Here is a 26,046-nt window from a genome sequence, read left to right as displayed (position 1 = left end):
CCCATTTCACATTTATTGCTTACGAGACGTTTGCACAGCAGCAGCACACTTATGTGATGGTGGCAATCTGCTGGCCACTGGATTTTGACAGATTACACTAAAGGGGGCATACATTTGAAATACTGACTGATGTTTTAATGACAAAGCCCGTGGCCTTATTAGGCTTGTAGTCACATGAGTTAGTGGGGAATGTTGGATAATCCTGAGGCTTTCTGTGGGTTCATTTCAGTACAAACCCTGTCCGTGCCCCTCATGGGCTTCTTGGCCTCCACAGTAATGGAGACTTGAAGTTAATTTCTAAAATCTTGTTTTCCTTCTTTTTCTGCAGCCATGAAAACCCAACTCGAATCACCTGGCTACTCCCATTGAGAAAACAAAATTCCTGGCCTTCCACTGCCAGGCAAGGTAACTGGACTATTGACAGCGAGCTCAGGCATCCCCGTACAAGGCCTAGGGCAGGTCTACACTATGGCAGGGATCAATGCTGAGATCAACCCACCTGCAGTCGATTTAGCGGGTCTAGTAAAGACACACCAAATCAACTGCAGATGGCTCTCCAGTTGACCCCTGCACTCTACTTCCCTCCCCCGACTAGAAGAGTAAGGTAAGTCGATGGGATGCAGTGTAGATCCCATGGTAACTCCACTCAAGGACTCCAGCTATGTTATTCACGTAGCTGGAGTTGCACAGCATAGGTTGACTTACCGTGGTAGTGTAGACACAGCCCTAGAATAAGGCCTGCTCTTTGCCAGCTGATAAGGAAATAATACTATTCAGCCAAGGAATCTTTACTGATGTTTCCTGTCTCACCTGCAGTCTGGCTTGATGTACAGATGATGTTCAACTCGCACCAATGGAACGACCTCTGCAGCTTCAATGCGAGATTGCAGAGATGTGTAGAAAAGCAGCAATGGTGAAGGGTTTTGAAGTTATTTACTTGCTGTAAATAAATGAAGCCTGCAAGAGCATGAAGACTTTTGGCAGAAGGGACGTGGGGGACAATCTGACAGCCACCTGGCCAAAGTTTTCAAATAGACAAACTTTTAAGTGGCTGAGTCTGTCCCCAAATCTAGCTGTTCTGGATCGAAATAATTAAGGTGTGGAACAGAAACTCCCCCAGTGTGCCCTAGCAATGAGATTTAAAGCTCCGTACACTTCACAGAAATGCTTCGGTCTCTCCCTTTGCTATAGAGCCGAGATTTACGAACACTGGACTTGGTAAAGTGTGACAGGTGCATTCATTCACAGAGCTCTACACTGGTAACCACCACTGAAACCTGAATTCAGAGATGGAAGATCTCAGCCCGAAGTCAAGGTAAGTGTGTAAGAGTGCTCAGACATTTCACTGGAGGGAGAATTATACTACTTAACTCAACGTTATGAAACTTGGCCAATCAGAAGCTTGGAACCTACTAAAGGTGTTGTGTTTTGGTGGGGTTTTTTTGTAGCAGGAGCCACTTTTCTTTTGCTTGGGTCACCGTCATTAATGTAAGTATCCTCAGCCCAAATCAAGTGTCATAGACAACAGAACGTAGTTCTGATCCGACCAGCAGAGCCAGAACTCTTTCTGGATTTGATTCAGGTGCAGATGTCAGTGTTTCACAACAGTATCCTGCATGGAGTGTGCACCACACAAGATAAATCCTTCTTCTAAACAATTCTCCCATGCCTTTCCATATCAGATTCTGCTTCTCATTCTGTCGTGCACACTTGTTTGTTAGGAAGCTGCATCATTTCACTGACCTTTTAAATACATAGACAAAAAAATCTAATCATAGAACAAAAATATGCTAGGATGCAACATGCAATGCATGTAGAACTGCAGCATCTCAGTACTGACAATGCGTAATAGCTTATAGAAATCTTACTGGTTTCCTTAAAAGAGGGGATTTTGTTATTATTAGTCATTTGCAAACACAGACTATTACTTCTTAAACACTAAGATTAAATTTAAAATTCCACCTCTCTATTCCTACTGAAAATTCCCAACACACTGCATTGCAATACGGACACACTTACAATCTATAGTACCCAGTTTGCTATCAGGGACCCCACTGTGTTCTACAAGAGACACAGCCAACCTATTTAGGTTAAAAATTGTAACTTAAAGGGATGGTTTATGATGTGGGGAATGTTCCCAGGATTTCACAAATCTATTTAGGTTACACTTAAAAAAATGTGAGTTTCTACATTCACTGACCTAATTTTTTTTAAAAGGTTATCACAATATAACGCAATATGCAACAAGAGTTTCCCTGCTGTTCTACAGCAGCACCAGCTGACCATCAAATGCTGTCCCCAAGAGGTGAGCCTATTTCTACTGACTGATGATGCTTGGGGTAAAAAGCACAGCCATGTTTTGGTGGTACTGACCTGTAAGTGCTGAAAAATGCAATGTTTGGCCAATGGAGAGAGAGAAAATTGGTTGGGTTGAAAGGGATACAACTGGTTGAGTGGAAAGGCTTTTATTTTCAAGCCTCAGATGCATTAAAATAAGACGAAGAGTTAAAAAATGTACACGAGCAGCTCTTAAAGAGGCTGCAGGGTCCCTTGGCGTTCTTTTGGTTAACAAAAACGAAGGTATTAAAAGCATAAAAGCTGAAAGAAGAGCTGAACCAAGATCATTTGAATGCCCCTCTGAACAAGCCTTCTAAGAAAGTCAGACTCTGTTACAGCAACGTTCTCAACAAGAGCGTCAACCTGGACTCCCTAAAAACTGCAGATTGGTGGGAGAGGGGCTCAGTATGTGTTTTCTAGGAGTTCCAACTGCATCAGACTGATGGACAACTGATTCAAATCTCAGACAATGGATACAAGTAAATAAAACCTCCTTCAACCCCAGGCTTCTTCATTGCACTAGACACAGTGCCCTCAGTAGTGCCACCTTTGCCATATCGTTCCTGGGTGTTTCGCTAGCTGATTTTAAAATAGACTTAAAATTGCTTTTTTCTTCTTTTAAACATCCCACAAAACAAGACAGCTTTTCACCTCCACACAAATGGAGCAGGAACAAAAAGGAGTTACCTATTGGGGACTGAGCTAAGGCACTAAAACTGCAGCAGGTGACGAACCAGGAAACCCACATCGATGGTACTCTTCATTACATTGCCTTATTTAAAAAAAAAGGGAAAAGGAAAAAGGTTTCTTTTTAGAAAAGGACGAGATAATACAATATTACTGTATCCCTGCTTTTTTTTAAACATTATTTTGCTGTTCTCCCAGAGAGATTTGCTTCAGTTATTAAAGTCACATGAGCTGTTTCCAAAGCAAAGTTTGGTGAAACACAGGCAGAGTTGTCTGAACAACTTTGGCTCATCCTGGGCTCTCCTTGAATGCCTTCTTTTATTTATATTTTCCTCATGAATTTCCAAAAAGTTGTCTTTTTCCTCCTTTTTGGCATGATGCTAAAGTCAATGATCGAACAGCCTTCCCTCAGAATCGATCGATGGCAGCTCTCCCATGTGTGTCACTAAGATGGTCTTGTTGTCATCACAGCTTCATAAATATGGATGACTGGCTCTGCTTTTGCACTATGTCACTGAGGGGAAAGACACTAGAGATGGCTACATCCACTATACCTTGGCAAAGCTCTGCATAAAGTTTCCTAGAAGAAGAGAGAAAAATCAGAATGAAGTATTTTAACAGGGAAAGAGTAACCCGTTGAACATTCTTTACCCTCATTCAAGTTTTCCCAGCAGCAGTTATACTGTCTTGCCATTAATACAAATACCCATTTCCCTTCTAGCTTCTTCTCTCACCACCCTGAGGCTGCCCATCCCTTTTACTATACTTCTCCCTCCACCTAAGCAAAGATGGAATCGTAAATCCATGCCTGCTAGTAGCAACTGCAATGGACTACAGGATCACATTAGTGGGTAGTTCTATATTTATTTACTGTCAGAACAGAACAGATTATAGAACAAAAGCAGTAGAGACTTAACTTGAAACATTAAACTGAAGCACATGACTTTTTGAAGAAAAAAAAACTTCTGATCTTCATAATTATTGTGTAGCACACTGAATTAATCCTATTTATAATAGGAAATGTTCCTGCCAAACCATTCCTATGGTAGGTATTAATCCTGACCTTAGACACAGATCTGCAGCTCCGATCGAAGCCAGTGGGACTGTCTCATGTGTATCTGAGAGCAGAATTCCACCCTAAATCATGAGAGACGTAGACTCCACTAATTCTGCATTAGTAAGAAAACCTAGCAAAAAGAGCTCCATGTCATGTGCTTTCAGGTCTCCTCATCTGATACAAAATGGGCAGAGAAGAGTAAGGCCAACTTGGTGGAGATCTCTGCTGCCAAAAGTAGACCCCAATTCAGGGACCACATCAGTCCTGCAGAAGATACTTAGCACATTTGTGGAAGAGTCCACAGCAGGTGCACCCTCCCTCCATCCCAGTCATGTAATTTTGATGCCTCAGTATTACAAAGAAACAGGACAGTAGGATGAACACCAAATGGGGTTTGCTTGTGTGGCACTGCACAGGGATTTCAACTGTTTGGCACAGTTAGTTGTGCTTCGTCACAGTAAGTTTCATGAAGCTGGTATTCATCAACATACATTATCAGCACCAGCCAAGAGGCACTGTCAACAGACATCAAGGTAGGCTCCTTCCAAAGGAGGTGGAGAATAACAAAAAATAAATCAACCTATGATCAGTCTAGTGTAATTTTTCTCTCTCTCTTACACACAGTTTATGAAACACAATTTTTCCAAGCTTCAAACTCAAAACCAATGATATTCTGAGCAGAGTTTTGCTGTTTGTACAAAATAAATTTTTAAAAGGGGACAAAGTAATCTTTGGCATAGCAACAATGGACTTTGTTCAAGTAGGCCTACCTTCTGATGAGAGGAGAAGCCTTACCTGTGGGGCAACGCGAGACAGAATGACCAGACAAAATTCAGTCTAGTGAACAGCATCAGTATTTGATAAAGTATTTTAACTTAGCATGAGCTACACAGCTAAGACTGCCGAGGTTAGACAGCTCTAGACTTTCCTATATTTACTGACATAGGACGCTGTGGCACTATCAATACAACTAGTGTCAGTTAGTTACAATACTAGTAGCTGAAAGTCTGGGCTGTTGGATGGGTGTAATTCGTAAAGTAGCATGTGTAAAAAAGCAGAAAAAGTGTCTGAGAACATGAAAATTGGACAGTGATAGACTGCAAAATCTGGTGACGATTGAACCTGGTTATATTCTGAACAAAAAGAGCTCTCATCCGTGCTTGCAGCAGTGCCCATCGCTTCACAGTGACTCTGCAAAGATAAGAGGCTTCAGAGTGACGTTCCTGGATCTTATAGATTGCATACAAGGACTACGAACAACTGCCATGTTGATGGAATATTTATCTGTTTCAATGATGCAGATTTTTTTCTTCATCCCCGGTGACTGTCACTATCCTAAAACAAATAAGGCAATTTCTGTTGAAGATGTACTGTAACAGGGCTGGAGATAACAGAGGCTGATACGTTTTTTCCTACCAAGGCCTTCTTTACCAGAATGAACAAGGTCTTTTCACCTGTGCAACTGGCTCAGCATACCTTCAGCTTCCAGATTCTCTCCCCTGCACTGCTTTCAGTAGATGATTTCTGTATCAAATCTGACAATTTATGAAGGTGAGAGTCTCTCTCCCAACCATGGTGTTAGATGGATTTCTGGCAAGCATTCTGTGTTTGCTTTCATTTCTAATGGATCCTTAGCCCTCTGGGACCAGTTTTAAAGAATGCTAGAAGATGAGAACCTTCCACACTTTTAAGCCATCTTGATAGTTGTAAATGAAAACACAAAACACGCCTTTGGTTAAGTATTTCATTTTTTAACTTAAAGGTTCCACACCCCACACCTGTACATTTTCTCACTCTTTTGGCTTCTGTGTCAATTCTACATCCTACATCCTTTTCTGAATAGCATCGGTTCTTGCTGCAATATTAATACAAGTTCTCTGTTTTAATGCAGAATGCCCAGTGTCGTCTCTAGTCGGGGGACCTTTGTGTTGATTTCCTTAGCTCACAGGAATCATGTCCTATAAGCCTGTCTCTGGGGCTGGGCCTTATGCAGTGCTCTCTGCAGAAACAGAAGCCCCCAGCAAGTGAAAAGGCTGACCGCCAAACCCTAGCTGTGCTGCTCCTTTCCGGATATGGCCTCTCAAACTAGAGAGGAAAGATGAACTTTCCTTGGAAAGGGTTCTGCTGTTGGGTGCAATGACAAAAGAGATTCTCCAGAGGTTCATGTTTGAACCCAGATCACCCTCTCCAATAGAGTTTTATCACAGGGCTTCTAATTTAAGCCAATTTGACACCAACCTGCCAAAGAGTCTCAGTCTGCATGGACAGAATGCACTGACTAAGCTGAACTTGTATCCTCAGAGCTCCCTGCCCTGGTCAGCCCAACCTCCTCCTCTCTCCTCCTGCTCTGGGAGTAACACACCTCTCTGATACTGCGCTGAGTCTAAACAGGCTCATCGGCACCTAGCTCTCATCAGAGTGTGCTTTCCTGAGCTGCCTCTGAACCCCTGCAGCAGTGAATTCATTCCCAAAGCCACAGGCTATCATCTGACTCAGTGACCTTTCCTCCAGGGTCACCACCAGAGCGGCCAGGAGCCACTTAAAGAGCTGGGCAGCCTATCACAGGCTGTTTCTGAAGGAGAGCTCTGGAGTCAGGAGCCCAAACACATCTGCTCCTCTATCATCACATGCAAAATATTTACACTTCTTTCCAGAAACTCACACGCACAAGTTCAACCAACCCCTGGCAGATCTAGTTGGTGGCATTACAGGGGTATTTTTTCACTAAGGTGAATGGTTCTTGAACACCTTTGCAAAGGCATTGATGCAACATGGATCAGTCTTCAACATCTGAGATGCAGCTCTACACAAAGGATTTACTTTCCAGGTCTATTTGAGATAATTATAACCAATAAGAAACCAATCTCACATTTACATGGGTTTAGGCTCCTCTATATCTCTTTCATAGTATGGCAGAGTAGGGGTGAAATACACTTTCTTGTCTGAAGTATGACGAGCATATATTCTTTAGATTGCTCTTCAAAACCACATTCCTACAAAGTAACTGCTAGCATCTGCAGGCCCACTGCATCAGCAACACGCTCTTTTGAAGGATTACAATTGGATTTTCCTCATCTTGGCATGCAACACTTGTTTGTGAGCACTGGTCAAGAGCATACAGCTGCACCTACAACAGGGAATGGGCAAGAGCTCCAGAAGCACCAGTGAGAGCAGAGTAGAGTGACAGAGTTCTCTATGCAACATTAAATTAACCCTGTTCCTCTCCACTGTTCCACCGATGGAGGCTGCTGATTTGTTCCTGAAAACATACTGCTTAATACTTGGGTAGTTCTATTACTTGGACAACAGAATGACACCCAAAAGTGTCTTTTACCCAAGTTTCTCAGGTTTTTTTTTCTAAACAAACATTGGATTCTCCTTATCAACCACAAAGTTTTAGCAATTTCTCTCACACAAAAACCACCAGTGAAAACCCCCCAGAAAGGTTTTATGAAATGAAACCAAAGCCCATGTATTATTTGAATATAAACCCTCAGCTATTGTCTAAAAACCCTCTTCCAATTCTATAATTCAACAAAATGTAAGAACATAATCATTGAGTCTGTCCCTAGTCTACTAGATAGGCCCACAACGATTTTGCAGCTTCCGTAGAAGCCATTTCCCTTGAATTGTTTGCTTTTCCAGCACTTAGCCTATTACACTTATGACCAAACCAGTTCCAGAGGATTAAACAGACATTCAATTGATGTTGATCTGATTCAGGTCCTTTAAAAGCTGACTGTTCTGTCATCTGTGATTTTGCTTCTACAGTTTTTTCCACCATTTTGATGCAATGAACTATGGAGCAAATCCTCCTTCACAAACAGATTTGGGGTAGAAATGTGGATCTTCAACTTAAAATGCTACAAGGACCGAACTCAGGATCATACTCCAACCAGCATGATTCAGGCACTTTTTCCTGTCCTGGGCTCCACCTATGCCCTTGTGTTTGAGATCTGTCCATTGCTTAGCCAGCATGACTGATTCTGTAGCTTCTCTGAAACATTTTAAAATCTGGTCCTTGTGTGGTTGAAGTTCTTTGTTATATTAGATCAAACCAAATTTCCCTGGATTTTGTGCCAGTAGTGTCAGCCATCTGTAATCTGTCAAGCCCTTTCAAAACCATCCTAAATTGCTTTTGTAAGTTTAGTGCCTCTTTGTAGAGCCCTTGTGGTGCAGAAGCCAAGCTGTATTTTGATCAACGTTCTCCTCATTTTCAAGTTCCAGCACTTTTAGGAGTTGGATGCACATGAAGAGATACAATCTTCCTGATTGTTCCACTACTATTGCATCCATCCTCCTTTTTCAGCCAACCAAGAGGATGACGGTGGCTGTGGAAGAAGTTGTGAACCACACCATGTACTATAACTGTGTTGGGCCTTACTTCTCTCTCAGTGAGGTCTAAGCAGTATGCTGAATGCCCACACTGTACATAGGAAGTTTAGGATGACTGCATCTTTGAAAATTCTCATATTTTTATGCTCAGTCCAAGCAAATGGCTAAGATTTCTCTCCCATATTTCACCCCTGCTTTCTTGGATGGCACCTTGACCCACATGGACACAATATTCTTTGTCTTTTTCTTTGCAGCTGTAAATACCTATTGACTGGATGCTTGAGACTCTTGACCGAGCCATCAGCACTGCTGCTTAGAAGTAGTAAATGACTGGGAAGATGTAATGGTAGCTGACGGAGGTTTCTTTATTGAGTCTCTTGGTCACAGGTTCAGATGGTCTGTGATAGAGACCTATTAAATCTCCTCTTATTTTCAATAGTATAAACTCCAAGAGATTTCAGTGGGGCTCTCGACTTCTTTAAATTGTGTAGAGAAGCATCTGTCAAGTCCACAAAGAGTTTACAACCATCAAAGGAGAGGTCTTCAATGGCACTCTGAACCTCTCTCAGAAAACCGGACATCTGCAGCCAAGACATTGTTCTCATGACCACTGCAGTGGATACAAACCATTCTGCAGTGTCTGCCACATCTAAGGAGGCCTGGAGCAATGTCTTTGCTAGAAGCTGACCCTCTTAAATAGTGTCTTGAAACTGGTCATGATGTTCCTCTGGCACATGCTCAATGAAGGAATTCAATTTGTTAGAATTTAAGTAAAGTGCTCGTGTTGTGCACCACCGAAGGTGATTTTGTTATTGGCATGAAGGAAGCATCCTGCCTTCTTATCAAGTTAAAGTATATGCATTTCATGTTGTTTTTAATGCACAATCATCAATCGCTCTATGCTATTCATTGGCTGTCAGAAAAGGAGAAATTGCTCCTGAACGGAACCAATAGCGAAGAGCTGCTGGAAGGCCTGAGACAGAGACTTAAATGATCAGTGCATCTACCTTTTGGTGACAGCATCAAAAAAGTCTCACTTCCAGGATCATACTCATCAACATTCTTCTCTTACACTTCAATAAGACGTAGTTTCATTCAATGGTACATTTGCTCTTGAAGAGTCTGAAGAAACTGATTTTCTGCATGGTTAGAGATGAGCACAAATTCTTTCTATCCTCCTATTTCACAATTCTTGACAATGTTAATATTTTGCTTTAGAAGAAAATCTGTTTTCATTATTTCAATTCATTCAATTGATTGTTTCCTTACCACCTCTTTCAACATTATACATCTTAAGTCGGATCTATACCAAGTATCAGTGCGTGAAATCAGTAAATTCTAATCATCGCATTCATAGTATTGATCAGCAGCTTTCACACCTGTTTTAGCTGAAATGGGAAACAGCCCCCTACTGCACACTACACACAAGGCCGGTAAAGCTGAAAAACAGCATAAGCTATCCAGATTTTATAAAAGCCAGGTTATCAGATGCTCTGCCAGCCTTCCCAAAGTTCCTAAATTTAGGCGTCTAGACTATGGGTACTACAATGGCACAACTATGGCGCTGTAGCTGTGCCGCTGTAGTGCCACAGTGTATGTGCTTCCTACAGTGATGGAAGGGGTTTCTGTGTTGCTGTGGGAACTCCACCTCCACAAGGATTGGTAGCTAGGTCAACAGAGGCAGTCTTCCATTGACCTACCTGTCTCTACACCTGGGGCTAGGTGTGAACAGCTGTGGTGCTCAGGCATGTAGATTTTTCACACCTCTGAGCGCTGTATCTATGTTGACCTAACTTGAAAGTCAAGGCCAGTTCTTAGTAAACCAAGTCCCTGATCAGTTTACATCTCCATCCACTAACCTCTCCACCATCCAGCGATAGTCAGCACCACCCACTAGCCACACCCTTCTTAATCACCAATGACTCTGCCCATTCCCTTTCTCACACTAATCTTCAATTCCACAATTTCTACCTGTTTCCCACAGGTATAAGAAGAACCAAAAACCCCTCTTTTTAGTTCCATTTACATTTTCACAAAGAGTTTTCATTCACAGATTGAAACTGGAGCTAGATACTCGTCGTATGAAAAAAGCTCTACTGCTCAAGTCCAGGAGTGGGAGTCTCAGCCTTTGGACTGGCCCACACAACTGCTGTGGAAAAGCCACCGGTATGAAGGCTTGGACAGAGGGATAACGACTAAGTTCCTACTGAGAAATAGTGTAAGTTACAGAAATTAAGCTGAGTGGAAACGTGCCTTCTGGCAGAGAGGCAGAACTCTGGGGTGCCATTTGGCTGTAGCTACTGCAGCACTACAGCCAGGGGGAGCTTTCTCCAGCCCCACAGAACAGCAAGGGGCCTCCTTCTGTGGTGTATTCAAGGCAGGGTCACCTAGACCGCCAAGCTTAGGGAGCAGCAGGCCATGTGTTGGAGGCAAGTATCTGGTCTCAGTTTCTGGACCGATCGCCTTCCACCAAGCAGAGAGGAAAGCAAACACCTTCTTCAGAACTACAGCAACAAGAGACCAAGTGTGCTGTGCTGTCGGCCCCCGAGAGCTACTCTTTTATTATAGGGAGGGGATGCTCACTGTGCACAAGCAGGGGCCCCATTGACTTCGATTAGCCAGACCTTCAGTTCCTCATCTACCATGAAGTCAAAGCCGAAGAGCTGGAAACTCTGGTAGTGAAGGTGTTTGGTGCTGATTGCAGGCTCTATACACATAAGGCAGCTTCTGTGAAAGGAAAAAAATGCAGAATCTGACTTAGCAGCCATAACATTTAAGAGCAGTAATTCTAGATTCCTGGAGCAGATACAGCACAGCGATCAGAGGTGCACAGTGCAGTGGGAAAAGCAAATGGAACCGTGGATCAGGAACAAACTTGTTCCTCACACTATTATTACTTTTTGCTATTGTGCCCAGCCAAAAATAAAAAAAGATACTAAAAAAATCTGACTCATGCAAAAATCTCTCTCCGTTTGCGCTAACTAAAGGCCTGATGCAAATGCCATTGAAGCCTTACCACTGATTTTATTGAGAGTTGGACCAGGACTGATTTGTGGCAGGGACACTTCATAACACCACAGGCTTTAGAGAAAGAAAGAAATGCACAAGAGCACGAAGAAGATTTTAACGCAACTCTGAATCAGCTCGACATGTTCCTGTGACACTCAACACGTTTTCTGTGTTCTCCAATAGCACAGAATGGCGTAAAGTTCGAAGAGTGATGCACAACAGCAGAATACCAATCACGAGCTCGAGAAGTGCTCTCTTGTTATCTGCATTTAGAATGACTATGGACACTAGACATGCAAGAGTGGCCTCCCAGCAACATGGGTATGATCTAATTAACAACCGTTTTCCATTAGAATAGGATTTCTCTTTCAAGTAGACAGGCACGATTGTTATTCACCATGCAGGGCGCTTTGATAAACTATCATACGAATCGAGTGTAGAGAATACAAATATAGGTATATATGTACTTACCCAGTATATGTGTACGTATACATAAACTCCACACACACCTGGATTTATTGACTAAGAATAAACATTGTACACACGATAAGCAGCCTGGATTTTCATCGAGGCAAAGCAAAAGCATATTTGTAAGTGTGGTATACGTCAGTGATGCAGGGATCCTGGCCAGGGGGCTCCAACTAAGATCAATGAGGGTGGTATTGTTAAATTGCCATCAATCTAATTGAAGTTTACATTAAGTCTGAAGGAAGCAGGGTCCAATATATGCAACAAAACTGGAGCCAATACTGTAAACCCTGACCAACTGAGCAGTCCCAATGACTTCCACGGGGCTGCTCTCCCAGGCTACTCCTTTGAGCAAGGATTTATAGGACCAGGACTAGCTGCATTAGCTGGGGGAGAAGCATCCCTGATCAATATCACACACGGGCTCAGGTGCTCCTCCAGAGTGATACCCTCAGTTCAGAAAGAAAGGAGCTATGAGGGGGCCAGTTACAGCTCCCTGATCCACAAGCCACAGTTAGTTACAGCTGCCGAGGGACATGAGATCACATGCCAGCTGAGAACTGGAGAAGCACAGCTATGCTCTGCCCACCCCAATGCTGGAGGGAGGGGCAGCTGGCAAGGAGCGGACTATGACAGCTTTGTGCCACTCAGAGCTTCCCCCACCAAGGAAAGTTAGGGCCAGATTCTAGCCCCTTTGTGCCCCCTGAGCAGCACAAAGGAGTCAGGATGGGGGCAAAAGTGCCTGTTATCTAACTTATTCCTTTCTACTGTACCTCACTGCTGCAGAGCCAGTTCCAGCCAGCTAGTACCAGAGTCAGCAGAGGCTCTCACAGCAGTGGATTGAGATAGGTCTGGTGTATAAAAGGGGAGAGTGCGAGAGAGATGCACAGCTCCTACCAAGATTTCAGCTCCCTAGATTCCCATGCGCAGCAGTGTGGAAGGACAGCACACAGACAAGTTGGGAGATCCAGCTCTGTGCATCTCTCCCCATGGGAGGGAACAAATGCAGAAAGCCCTGCAGACCCTGCTCCAGCTGCTGGGCTACAGACTTGCACCTCAGTGCCAAGTCATACTGAATCCAGCCCACGCATAACACGTGGCTTCACAAATCAGTCTAAGAGCACTGAACCAGAGTGAAGTGTGAACCAGCCCACAGAAATGCAGCAGTCTGAAAGAGCTCTGCCGATAATCCACTTGAGCAGGTGTCCAGAAATGTCAGCTCGTGATGGAACGTCAAGCCGTGGTTCAGCAGCTGTACAACAGGAACCAACTTGTTGTAACAGGAAACCATACCAAGAGGAATGTCTTGAAATAGCTCCTATCATTTCTGAGGGAATGGGTTTAAATAAGATGTTATAATGAGCCTGCATCCTTATTCCTAGGCACATTACTGGAGCATTCTAAATAGTGAAATATTTTAGATTACAAAATCAATATAAAGGCCTGGGACACAGTACAGCCTTCTGCTTCCACTTGGAACAACTTTCCTTCCGGGCTATGACCTCATCCCAATCCTTCTGTTGTATCTTTGTTCCTCTGAGAACATGCAAGCTTAGGAATTGGGTCTATTCAGCCCAGGACCAGCTTTTCCAGAGAAAGGGGCAAGAAACCATATCTTGAGCAAATTATGGAATAAGCTGGGAGCAGCAATGATATAACCAGGGGAATCCACCAAGCAGCCAATATTACATCCATTTAAAAAACTAGTCAAAAGGACACTCAGTTTGTAATGTGAAACCCTTAAAAGTTAGGAAATGCCAATATTAAGGTTGCCCATGCAACCCTCATTCAGCCCTCCTTTGCATATGATCAGGAACAGTCAGCATGGATTCACCAAGGGCAAGTCATGCCTGATCAACCGGATTATCGTCTATGACGAGATAGCTGACTCTGTGGGTATGGGGAAAGCGGTGGACATGACGTACCTTGATTTTAGCAAAGCTTTTGATAGGGTCTCCCACAGTATTCTTGCCAGCAAGTTAAAAGAGTATGGATTGGATGAATGGACTATAAGGTAGACAGAAAGCTAACTAGATCATCGGGCTCAACAGGTAGTGATCAACAGCTCGATGTCGAGTTGGCAGCTGGTATCAAGCGGAGTGCCCCAAGGGTCTGTCCTGGGGCCGGTTTTGTTCAACATCTTCATTAATGATCTGGATGATGGGATGGATTGCACCCTCAGCAAGTTCGCGGATGACACTAAGCTGTGGGTAGAGGTAGATATGCTGGAGGGTGGGGATAGGGTCCAGAGTGGTCTAGACAAATTAGAGAATTGGGCTAAAAAATCTGCTGAGGTTCAGCAAGGACAAGTGCAGAGTCCTGCACTTAGGAAGGAAGAATCCCAGGCACCGCTGCAGGCTGGGGACTGTCTGGCTAAGTGGCAGCTCTGCAGAAAAGGACCGGGGGATTACAGTGAATGAGAAGCTGAATATGAGTCAACAGTGTGCCCTTGTTGCCAAGAAGGCTAACTGCATATTGGGCTGCATTAGTAGAAGCACTGCCAGCAAATCGAGGAAAGTGATTATTCCCCTCTGTTCGGCACTGGTGAGTCCACACCAGTATTGTATCCAGTTTTGGGCTCCCCATTACAGAAAGGATATGGAGGGAGAGAGTCCAGTGGAGGACAATGAAAATGATGAGGGGGCTGGGACACATGGACTTCTGAGGAGAGGCTGAAGGAACTGGGCTTATTTAGTCTGCAGAAGAGAAGAGTGAGAGGGGATTTGATAGCACCCTTCAACTACGTGAAGGGGGGTTCCAAAGAGGATGGAGCTCGACTGTTCTCAGTGGTGGCTGATAACAGAACAAGGAGCAATGGTCTCAAGTTGCAGTGGAAGAGATCTAGGTTGGATATTAGGTAACACTATTTCACTAGGAGGGTGGTGAAGCACTGGAATGGGTTACGTACGGAGGTGGTGGAATCTCCATCCTTACAGGTTTTTAAGGTCAGACTTGACAAAGCCCTGGCTGGGATGGTTTAGTTGGGGTTGGTCCTGCTTTGAGCAGGGGGTTGGACTAGATGACCTCCTGAGGTCTCCTCCAACCCTAATCTTCTAGGATTCTACAAGACAGTCTAATTAACATGATCACATTTGTCCCACAGGACCCTGCTTCATTCAGTACACAGGATGGAGCACTGAGTAAACGAAGCAACTCTTTGTTAGTTCTTTGTATCGTCTCCACCTGTAGCTCCTGATGATGTCTGTTTGAGTTGTGAATGCTTAACACCTCTGAAAAAAAGGCCCCACTTGTCTCATGCATGCACCTAATCAGTAAGGTACCTGAAATTAGTGGAAACTTTGGTGAATTCTGGCTTACCCATCTTACTCAGATATGTACATATATTTACAAAGTTGAATAAAAAACAAAAATAGCTCCATTCACCTTGTGGAAACTCCCTAGACTAGACAAGTGCCCCACACTTCCTATGTGACCTTGGACAAGTCACTTAACGTCTCTGAGCCTCAGTTCCTTGTCTGTAACATGGGGATAATGATACTTTTGTCTGTCTCATCTATTTAGACTGTGAGCTCTTTGGGGCAGGGTCTGTCCCTGTGTGCATGTACAGTCCCTACCACAATGGATCCCCAGTTCTGGTTGGTGTCAATGGGTGTTATTGTAACACAAATAATGATCAACAACTTACCTTATTATTTGTTTGATCTGCAATAACAGGCTACTTTCCAGTGTAATGTTCAAAGAACTCATCAGATACTGATTGAACTCCTCAAAGAACATTTCATTCCCTTCTTCGTACTTCCCATAGTTTTTAGAATATTCCTTCTGTATGCAGTGATTGGTCAAATGGCAGGTTTTGTCTTGGAAATTAGCACTATTGTATGGTTCTGAAGAGGTCCGCAGAACGCCTTCTCTGTAGAGGTAGAGATTATATTGGTGGTCCACTAGAACCCAGCTTCTGAAAATTAGAAGAACACTAAATAGGGTTTGGGGTTTTTTTAAAACAGCATATGCACGTAATCAGATTAACACCACTTCACTCACCCCGATGCATTTTCTCTAATCTTTTTGAATAAGAATTGACAGGCAATCTAAGTATCAATAGAAAACGTTACCTAATATCAAACTTGCGATGGCCTGGCTGTAACAGCATAGGCTTTTCAAGGTATTTCTGAATCACATGCACTTGTCCTTGATCATCTATAAAGTTCAGAAGTTCAGCAGCCTCTGAAGAAATAAGAATTCCTTCACCTAACATGAAAAAAGCAAAAGTAAAATAAAGCAAGTTTCACAGATATGATCAATGGAAATTATTTTTTTAAAGGATTTTGAAGTATACCAAAATATATGTAATGACATATGTCATTGGGTCTCTTAGTGCAGCAGATTTGGCATTATGATCATGCTTGAGAATATGGAGGTAAAAACCTCTCTGGCTAATAAAGACGTTCCTCTCGGTACCCAGAGATGTCTAGGCTTCAAGACAAAGGAAGAGTTTCAGCTATAAGAGTTACAGTTGTAAATACACATTTAGATCTTGGAACATCTATGTACTTAAGAATCCGGATTGGGTGTGTGGTTGACTCTTGTGTAAAATTTGTGCATTGTGGCTTCTACTGTTTTTCCTCCGGTTCTTTAACTACCAAACAGAATTCTTCCACAAGCCCAATTAACAAAAGGTGTTTATCATGCTCTATTGGTGTTTCTGTTCTTGCCTCCCTTTGGCCTGGTCTTCAGCATCCCCTATTGCCAGCCATGAGCACCCAGACATCACGAGCCGGTGGGGAGAGAGTTGCCTTCCAGTGTCTGAGCCTTGCAGGGAACTCTCTCTTCAGCCAGGAATGCAGGTGCCTCCCCAGCGGCTGCTTGGCAGGCAAACCCCCTGCCCCATTATCCTCCTAAATTCTCTGGAACAGGAAGCTACCAGTGGATTCCTCTCCTTCCGCCTTCTGTATCACTGGCCTGAGAGACGGCAGTACAACAGACCCTATCACTATCCTGCCTCCCTTTTGGTTCCACTCACATTCTTCCCAGTCTCCTGTCCTCCACCTGCCCCTATGATCATCTGTCCTCTCCGTAACTGTTATCTTCCCTGCCACTCATATTTCCCTGCACCCCTCCTACTCCCATGCTCTTCCCCCGCACACTTCCACCCCCACCACTCTCCTCCTGCCCCCCACATTCCCTCATCCCCGCTCAGGCACTCTGCCTGAACCCCACATTGCACTGGCTTTATTATAGGACACACTTCTTGTGCCCTGTCTCTTGCTGGGGTCTTCACCACACAAACAGCTCTGCTGGGGAGCAGTACTGGGTGTTTATAGCATCATGGTGGGTCACTGCTGGTCATTTATTCACCCCCCAAATATCAGACAGAATGTGAAGGTTTGTACTTCTAATCTGTGCTGATGGTTCCCTAGGAGCAGAGAGGAGACCATAAAATGCCCCAGACGGTGCAGAGAACAGAGTTCTTTGTGGTACTTATGTAAAGGCCTGCAGTGCGGAGCACACTCTGCTGTTAAACAGGCATATTGCAACCCTGGCTAGACACGATGCAGGAAAAATAATCATCCTTCTATTTTTTTTAAATAACAAAAATCAAGCAAGAACAGAAAAGAGATGGAGCATCTCAGCAGGAAACAAACCTTTGGCACCGGCCGAGGATTTGGCTATCCACACGTTCTCCTCCCCACTCTCCTTTCTCTTGTTGTAGGAGGCCAGGAACACTTCCCTTTCATCCGTCCTGGAGTTGTTTATAAGATGGCGAATTCCATTTTGTGCGGGAGCCACTGGAGTCTTTAGGTTAGTTGGATAAATCATGTATGATTCTGGGAACCATGTGCAGGATTCTGATAACTCAGGGCTCGTCTTGATTAGCCTAGTTGAAGAAGATAAACCAGCTCATTTAACCTTGCTAATCCTAGAACATGCCAGCTCCCAAAATAATTCATACTTATTAAATGCCGGTTATTATTAACATGCACCTTTTTCCTGGTAGCGAATATGGTTAATGCATATTCAACAATAATAATACTATACTGTATATATTTCTATTAACTTGCTGAAAACAGTCCTCTGTTTAAAGCTGCTAGAAGAAAAAACAGTAGGACAAAATATTTTTTAAAACCCAGCAAATACTGTAATACTATAAGACTGAGATTTGTGTAAATTCCTCTCTCTCAAAGATGTTTTTGAGCACTCATCTTTCTAAATAAACGTTACAAATCACTGATCTAGATCTTTCTATTTTGTCTTTAATATATTTGCCTTTCATCATGAACTGGAGTCAAATATTCTGAAATAATAAATAAAAAATGGCTCCATATAGCTAGATATTGCACATTAGCCGCACAAATCTTTTTGAGAAACCAACAAAGACTTTTCATTGGGAATCTTGTGTCCTAACACAGAAGCCCCTGCAAAAACTGCTGCGCAATGGAACTTGCTCAGGAAAGATGAGGTGATCAGAATGGCGAACTAGGCTATTCAGAAAAGTAATTTTCTCCAAGCGGGAGCTATATTTCAAATCCAAACCCAGTGATATTAAATGGAAATTTCCCATTGACTTTAGTGGACTTTGGATCAGGTCCTTTGTCAAAATGGTTTTATTCAGAGTCACAGGGAATTTTTAAGCAATTATAAGTATTAGTGACTCTTGGGATTAAGAGGGGAAGTCAGCTGCAGCTTTAGAAAAGACAGGCACTGACCACAAAGCACAAGCTATATAGAAATAATTTTGTGATTCTCAATGAATGGTCTTAAGTAACCTGCTCTCTGGCACTGGGTGATGGTTTACATCATATCTACACAGAAGGGCCTGGGAGTTCTAGAAGGGATTTTTTAAGAAACGTAAGCCACGCAGGCCCAAGATGCACCATTGTATACAAACGATTACGATGGGCAGGCTCCAGAATGATACTCCACATTATGTAAGTTAATGTGAGCCCTGCAGCATGTCTCTCATTGTATGACAGTGAAGCCTTACACAGTTTGAGCAGACCAGGAGCTTTGAAATGAACATGCTGTAACTGAAACAGAGTTCAGTCCTAAACCAACTCAATATTCCATCTTTTTAACAAATGGAAGCACAAGCACCACTCCCCGCAGCAGACACTGGCACTGCTGATTATGATGAAATTCTGTCTCTGAGTAGTCTCTTTTGAAAAAGATGTCTCCTGGCACTCACTTGACCAAAGGATCTGGTTAGCTAAAGGCACATTTGTACTGCAAGTCTCTATAAAAATGAACAACAGAAATGGCAGACTGGAAGCAAGTTTTAAAAATATATCTGCCAGGAGAAACAGATAATGTTGTAGTGGTTGTTTCTTTAGGTCCTAATTTTAGGAAACAACATCTGCTGCTCTTGCATTCCCAACTTGACATGCAGCACCATTTGCAAGCGCAAATAACAGAACTACACATACAAATGCTGCTTGCCCATGAAAACCAGGTCCAGTATCTAGAAACTGAAATGCTATTTGGGCACACAAACGATTGAGAAGAAAAAAAGCAGACGCAGCTTCTGAAGATTGCCGAAGAGTCCTTGAACAGCAGGCCTTTAAGGGCAAATTTTGGTGCTTTTTCTCAAGCATCATACAAAACACACTTAATATTTAGTTGCATTAGAAAAAACATTTCTGCAAACATGCTAAAAGGTATCAATGGAATCCTTACTTCACTAAGGAAGCTTTGCGACAAAGCTTGTCAGCTCCCCTGTAGTAATTTACCAGCTGCACAAGTCCAGGTTCATGACCTACAAGAGGAAAGGGAGAGTTACGGAACAAACTTTTCAATTAAAAAAAAAAGGGGGAGGGGAACAGATTGCTAAGGAATCCTAGGAAAAAAGAGAAAAATTAGACTTCTCTTTTATACAGTACCCCAGACAACCACATGATGTTGATACTGGGCCCAGGTTGCATCATGAAGTGCACCTTACTTAGGCCTGACCATTCTAAGTTAGGTTTTACTATTTGCAGTGGTAAGTCAGATATGCCTTATATACTTCCATATTCTAGTGCTGGTTGTCACTCGTACGTTCTTGGTATTCCACAAATAGGTCTATTACCAAAATATCTGTAACAAACCAAACCTCCCCCCACTGTGACCCCACCTTGTCCTTACAACAGAGAGTAGCAAGGGATTATTTGCTTAGAATGCCTAAAAATCCTTTGTCCCCTGAGGTTCACCAGCTAGACAAGTGTCTGTAAGCATTACCCACAACCCTCCTTCCAGGCACAGATGGCGGGGGGACACCCCTTGAGCATTTGGACTCAGGAGATAATGCAACAGCTCTATCTTGTGTGTCCTGACAATTAAACTCAAATGATTACTTCTAAGAAATGTGCAGAATCTTTATTTATTGGCTAGGCAACCTTGTTTTAATTTTCTTGGCCAGAAGTAAAGGGGTGACTAACAGCAGGAGAGCCAGCCTGAGAGCACAGGACAAAGCTGAAATATTGAAAACGCCCAGATCCAGGAGAAGCCATCCCTTTCCCCATTGCTCCCCGGTCACTGTGACACAAGGAGTGCATACTCACAGTAGGTACAGCTGAAGAGAAGCTCCCTGCACTGAAGACATCAGCGTCTTTTCTATGATTCAGAAAAAGGAAGAATCATCTGCTACACACAGAAGGGGCAAGGGTTTGATTTTGGGTGGCCAGACAGACAGCAGGGCACCCATTGGCAGTGGCCTGCTCTGCCTGAGCTCCCTCTGACAGGGCGCAGGGGCTGAGAGCAGCAGCACAGGATTGGCTGCACACAGACACTTCCCTCTTCCCCCAACCCAACCCTGTTGGGAAGGGGCTGTTCCTCATGGCTAGTAGCCATTGGACTGGACCAGAATCCAAACGGGGTGTGTGGTGTGTGTGTGTATTCCACCCGCACAGCACACCAAACCAGACTGGGATAAGAAATTTGGCCCTAAGTGCACCCTTAGTTGCTCCACAAACTAGAGACCGTCTTGAACAGAAATGGCACCCAAACCAGCTGGACGGACAAGCAGAGGTTGGGAAGGGACGGGGTGGGTAGGTAATTCAATGAAAACCCTGAGGCACACTCCAGCTGGATGTGCTTTAAAAGGAAGAGCATAAGACGCGTGTTAGTTCCATGCATGGGAACTAGAAAACTCACACAGCACTCGCAAAATAAGAAAGGGAAATACTGGTTTACTGGTTACTCTAATTCGGTGGTTTTCAATGTTTTTTAATTTGCAGGCCCCTGAAAAACTTCCAGTGGAGGTGTGAATCCCTTTGGAAATATTAGAGACTGTCTGCAGATCCCCAGGGGTCTGCAGGCCACAGGTTGAAAACCAGGCTCTAGTTGTTCTAATGCCACCCAAAAAACCAATGAGTGACTGACATATGTGAGTAGCTTTTTAATTTTTACTAACCAGTTTCCCTGAAGCAAAAAATAACAGAAAAAGAAAAGTGAATGCTGGGGATATTGGCTGTCGGATGGTCATTCAATAGGCGCTACTGTTGGAAGAACTGGAAATTATGTTCCAATCTTATTACTGTACTTTCTTTTAAAGAATGAGGAATCCATTATGCACGTTATTGTGTCACTACTAGACAAGGTTATTCTAGTGTTCTTTTTCACCATTAAATTTGTACATACGCACTTTAAGATCCTTCAGTTAAAAGAACAGATACAGGCAAAACAGTGGTGGGGGGCAGGGGGACAGGAAAATACACAGCAAAATGCTGCAGGGAATGTCATGGCAAGGGGAACCAGTTCTACTGTTAGGGAACAGACGCAGGAGCTATTACAGGATTAGGGATCTGTCCCAATTTACTGAAATGAGAGAGAGAGATTCCAGTTCAGAATAATCCTCCTGAAGGGAGCCAGGAAACATATTTCATTGCAATGAGGCAGATCCTTCTTCACCAAGCACGTGCAGATCTCTCAACTTCTGAACGCTGCTCTCCCCAGGAGAAGGATCTCCTCAGGATCAGCAATGCCAGTGCATCTGTTATCATTCTTCAACCTCCCCAGGTATCCCGTACAACAGTGAATGCAGCTTAGGTCTTCCATCATTTCCCTCCCTCTCCCCCATAGTTTTAAGGCCAGAAGGGACCTCTGAGAACATCCAGTCTGACCTCCCGCTTAACACAGGCCAGAGACTTCCACCCTCTGATTCCTGCATCCAGCTCAATGACTTGTGGTGGAGCTACAGCATATTTGTACACAGGCCAATCTTAATTTCAAGACTCCAGATAACCGAAAATCTACCACTTGCCTTGGTAAATTGTATCATGGTTCATTACCATCACTTACTAATTTGTGTCTCATTTCCACTCTGATTTTGGCTAGTTTCAGCCTTTGCCTGCCACATTAAAGAGCCCTCTACTATCAGATATCTTCTCTCCATGTAGGTAGTGAATACTTTTCAGTGGAACACTCCCTCTGTGCTAAGGAATGACTCCCTTCATGAGGGGAAGGAAGTTCTAGGGGCAGTAGCATGGGTCCCTGGTAAAAATGCAAGGCTGTAAGAGAGAGGAAGGGAGGCCATGAGCTGATGCAAATGCAAAGGACCTCAATGCAGATGCCCCTGTTACCTTCAGAAGATCCCCTGGGATCTAGAGAGGGAGAGGTGATGAACTCTAGTCTACGGGGAATCTGGGAGGTGAGAGAATGGGAGTGGTGGCACAGGGAGAGGAGCGGTCTGGCCATACGACTGCAAAACAAATAGCTCCTATAGAAATGTGGCTGGCAAGAATAAAAGAATGACTTGCTGCGAGCACTACATTAACAACTGAACTCTCGGAGGGAAAACATGGCAAGTGAGACAAACTGGTTAAAAATAAACCATCCAGCAGGTGAGTTTGGCAGTAGCCCACACACTGCCTCAGTTTTGTTGCATTCTCCTAGCTCATAATTCTATTGCTATGCAATCAAAGGTGACTTCTTCAACAAATCTGGCAATTTCAACATTTTCTTCAAATTTGTAAAAATCCCCCTCCCCCTCCTGTATCTAAAATTGTCATTTTGGGGGCTTTGTGCTGGTGGATACATATTAAGGAAACATGGTCATATATCCTAACAGGTGTACGACTCCCAATATCAAACATCATACATCAGTCCCCATTTCTTTTTAAAATGGGACACCACCAGGTTACAGGTTCAACTTTGTTAAAACATTTTTTTTAAACTTGTGTTACCCATAACCCTGTTGATCAGTCCAGCACAATTTTAACTGCCACACCGACTTAGGCGGAGGTTTTGACTGCAATTGGCAAGTAACTGCCTTGCCATAAGCCTTCATGGTAACAGGTGGGTGCATACATTTTGTACCCAGGTTGGTAAATCTCCTATGAGAATTTTGTAAATGGCTTTAAAGCTTATCTGTTTGCACCTACTGTAGATGTGCTGCATCAGCTAACAGAGTAGCAGTGCAGCTTACATGGTTTGGGTCACCACTGAGGATGGGTTAAATAAAATCAAACAATCTACTTTCAATAAACAAAAAAACCCCTAAACCTCCCAGTGGGTGTGAGCTTGAGGAAGTGAGGAGCAGCCCCCCACAGGCCCCACCACCTCCCTCCCTTAGCATGTCCATTTTTAGACCTGCAAAGCCAAAACAACATGGACTTGGGGGCAAAGGGGGAGCCTGTCACAGAGCTATTATGTCCCCAGGCCAATTTCCATGACGTTTATTTTCCTGCCTCTCACATTAATGGATGGAGTAAGTGAGCCTGGGCACTGAACAAAGCAAGCACAGATCTGTCGCCCGCCCAAGAAAAAGTATAGAAAGTTTTCCACAGGCACACCGCTGAATTCCACATCAGCCATTAGACTCTGAATGGTCAGTGCTGAATGAGAAGCATTTAAGGACCTTTATTTCTTTGGTTCACACCAAAGTTCGATTCTTTCCATTTCCCCAATGCTTACACAGCTCTGTCTTCACTGACTGATCCCAGGCAAGGTTTTCTGCAGAGTGTTGCAGCATTCTTCCAGTGCTGTTAGCAAACACAGAGGGCAGCCCTGGATGAACCAGACCTTTTGAGAGCAAGATACTTGTATCTGAATACATCATGGCTGGCTTAATCCAATTCTGACCATCTCCTGAAGAGAAGCAGACAACCATGCCAAATTCCACACAGAAGTTTTACAATGAGTCATCACTCTGTTCACTGAGCTAATTTCAAAATAAATTCATGCAGAATCATAAATTAACTCAAATAGGAATGACAAAGGGACAAACTTTCATATAACAATCTGCCCAAATCTAAATTATAAGAGGATCTAAAAACTGATTAAATCACATCTTAGTACAACTTTGAGAATTTCCCAGTGTTCCCCTTCACAAATGACTCATCTTTTTTACATTAGGATATATATAAAAAAATAAACTCTCAGCAAAACACATTGCATATCCCATTTTGAGACCACTGTACTATTATTAAATTACTTTCTGCCCACAACTAAGCAGAACTCATTTTTTCCTGTGAGAAAACGTGTGATCATATGGGGAGCTGAAAGATAAACTATGGGCATGGGTTTGTCATACAAACAGAGAGAGTTACCTGTTATGTTAAGTTTTTTCCCCCTTTAGCCATGCTTGAGTCAATCCTGATCCCAACCCCACCCTCAAGATTTCAGAAAAGGGCGAGGAAGTTCTCACGAAATGAACCTACGGTAGAAGTTCAAAAAGGCGAAAAACACCTCAAGATAAAGAAATGTTAGCTATTTCTTTAAGGGTCAGAGGGCTTCCTGGAGAAGGGAACATGTGGGGATTAAAGATAAAAGCAGAGTGAGTGTCTCCACCCTTTCACACTTTGGGGGTTAAGGGGGGCCGTGAAATCATTTAAGAAAGGGAGATTACATTTTGTAAGAACCAGTTGGCCTTGCTTTCCATATCAGACTAGGCAATATTTCAAATAGCAATTTGAATTCAGGAACATTATAACTTTTCAATTTAAAATAGCAGCTGAAAGAACAAAACTTGTCTCCAGCTGAAAAGTGCAGATCTCTCATAATATAGCATCATGTTGCTGAGATCTCTGATTCTAAGCATTCCTTTGTTCCTGTTTTCCAATATAAGGTACTGCTATAAACAGATTTCCTCTAAGATTCCACATTATAATGGAACAGAAGCATAAAAACTAAAATATTTAATGCAACACAGACATAACCAGAAATGTTAATACAGCCCCAAATGACTAATTTCTACAATTGGGTAAATTAATCTTTAGATAATAAAAATGCTATCTTTTTACAAAGGCTAACTTTAAAAATAAAAGCCATCACCATACTATATCTTCAGCTATGCTGTTGTACCTCCCGAAGGCGAACCCTTTGCTACTGCTGCTGCCATGCCAATGGCCAAGTCCCTCCCTTGTCGCAGCAGACAACACCCAAATCTACACTCTGCAGCACACACTAGTCACACAGTAGTTTACATTTCCCAGTACGCAAAAGCATCTAAACGTACATCCCCACAAACAGACAACATCCTGCAATGGAACCCAACAACTTCACACTTGATTAAACAGTAAAAAGCCCCGCAGGTTCTGGCCCGCTCCACACAAACAAGCATTAGCATGTTGCATTGAACACCGATAAAAAACCAGCTGCTTTGCTGTGCTGTTCGCTCTTACCCAGTCTCCCGAAGGGCAGTCTGTTCCTCTCCCCCAGCATCAGGTTAAATCTGGGGTTGTCTCTTTTCAGCCTCTTCCATTGTCCGGTGGACAGGAGTATCTTGGACACTTCAGCATAGATGCTGCTGTTGTCATCTCGTACCACAAAAGTGTACATCGTCCCATTAAACGCCAGCGACTTACGGCAGGAGCTCGGGGGCAGCGTGGCTCGCGGCTCGCCAACCCACGGCTCCTCCAGCCCAGCTCCCACCCAGGCTGCCGGATTCAGAGCAGGACCCTAGCGCAGCCCGGCCTCTCTCTCGGGGGATCCCCCCGCAGGCCCATAGGGAGCCCGGGCCTGTTGTACTGCGATGGAGGCCGGTCGCGCTCCCACCTCAGGGCAGAGCCCGGTGCGTGTCTCTAGCCCGCCAGCGCCGCCCACATGGCCCCGGAGGTCACGGGGAGCCAGGGCCGCCCCATGCCCGCAGCCTGGCTCACGGGCCCGGGACCCGGCCGGCAGCGGCAGCGAGCCCGGCGCCTCCTCCCATGCCCGCCGCGAGCTGCTCCCCGCTGAGCTGGCGGGCGGGGGACGGGGGACCGAGCGCCTCTGAGGGGGCG

The 26,046-nt window shown here is 43.8% G+C and overlaps 1 protein-coding gene across 2 annotated transcripts; it reads right to left on the bottom strand.

Moving 5' to 3' along the window:
* TTL (tubulin tyrosine ligase) lies at window positions 1-25,741 on the bottom strand. Of its 2 annotated transcripts, none has more exons than XM_050951231.1 (7): window positions 25,450-25,741; window positions 19,526-19,604; window positions 17,497-17,729; window positions 15,967-16,102; window positions 15,540-15,809; window positions 11,041-11,143; window positions 1-3,604 (listed from the first exon to the last, which is right to left on the bottom strand). In XM_050951231.1, exons 1-7 carry the CDS (start codon window positions 25,604-25,606, stop codon window positions 3,554-3,556), a joined length of 1,029 nt encoding a protein of 342 aa, XP_050807188.1. In that variant the 5' UTR covers window positions 25,607-25,741; the 3' UTR covers window positions 1-3,553. The 2 variants fall into 2 exon arrangements, with proteins under 2 accessions (XP_050807188.1, XP_050807187.1); XM_050951230.1 differs by having other exon boundaries at window positions 11,000-11,143; window positions 25,450-25,739.
* Window positions 25,742-26,046: the final 305 nt, after the last annotated feature.

Source organism: Gopherus flavomarginatus, chromosome 4 (assembly GCF_025201925.1).
Source record: "Gopherus flavomarginatus isolate rGopFla2 chromosome 4, rGopFla2.mat.asm, whole genome shotgun sequence".
Classification (NCBI taxonomy): domain Eukaryota; kingdom Metazoa; phylum Chordata; order Testudines; family Testudinidae; genus Gopherus; species Gopherus flavomarginatus.
This window is presented reverse-complemented; position numbering and strand designations above follow the sequence as displayed.

What these genes read in the sequence shown, in the direction of transcription:
- TTL (XM_050951230.1), bottom strand. Translation starts at nt 25,606, where the DNA reads ATGTACACTTTTGTGGTACGAGATGACAACAGCAGCATCTATGCTGAA. An exon ending in CGCAAAGCTTCCTTAGTGAA is followed by an intron (nt 17,730 to 19,525) that starts GTAAGGATTCCA and finishes TTCTTCAACTAG; the next exon opens with GCTAATCAAGACGAGCCCTG. An exon ending in ATCCTCGGCCGGTGCCAAAG is followed by an intron (nt 16,103 to 17,496) that starts GTTTGTTTCCTG and finishes TTTTCATGTTAG; the next exon opens with GTGAAGGAATTCTTATTTCT.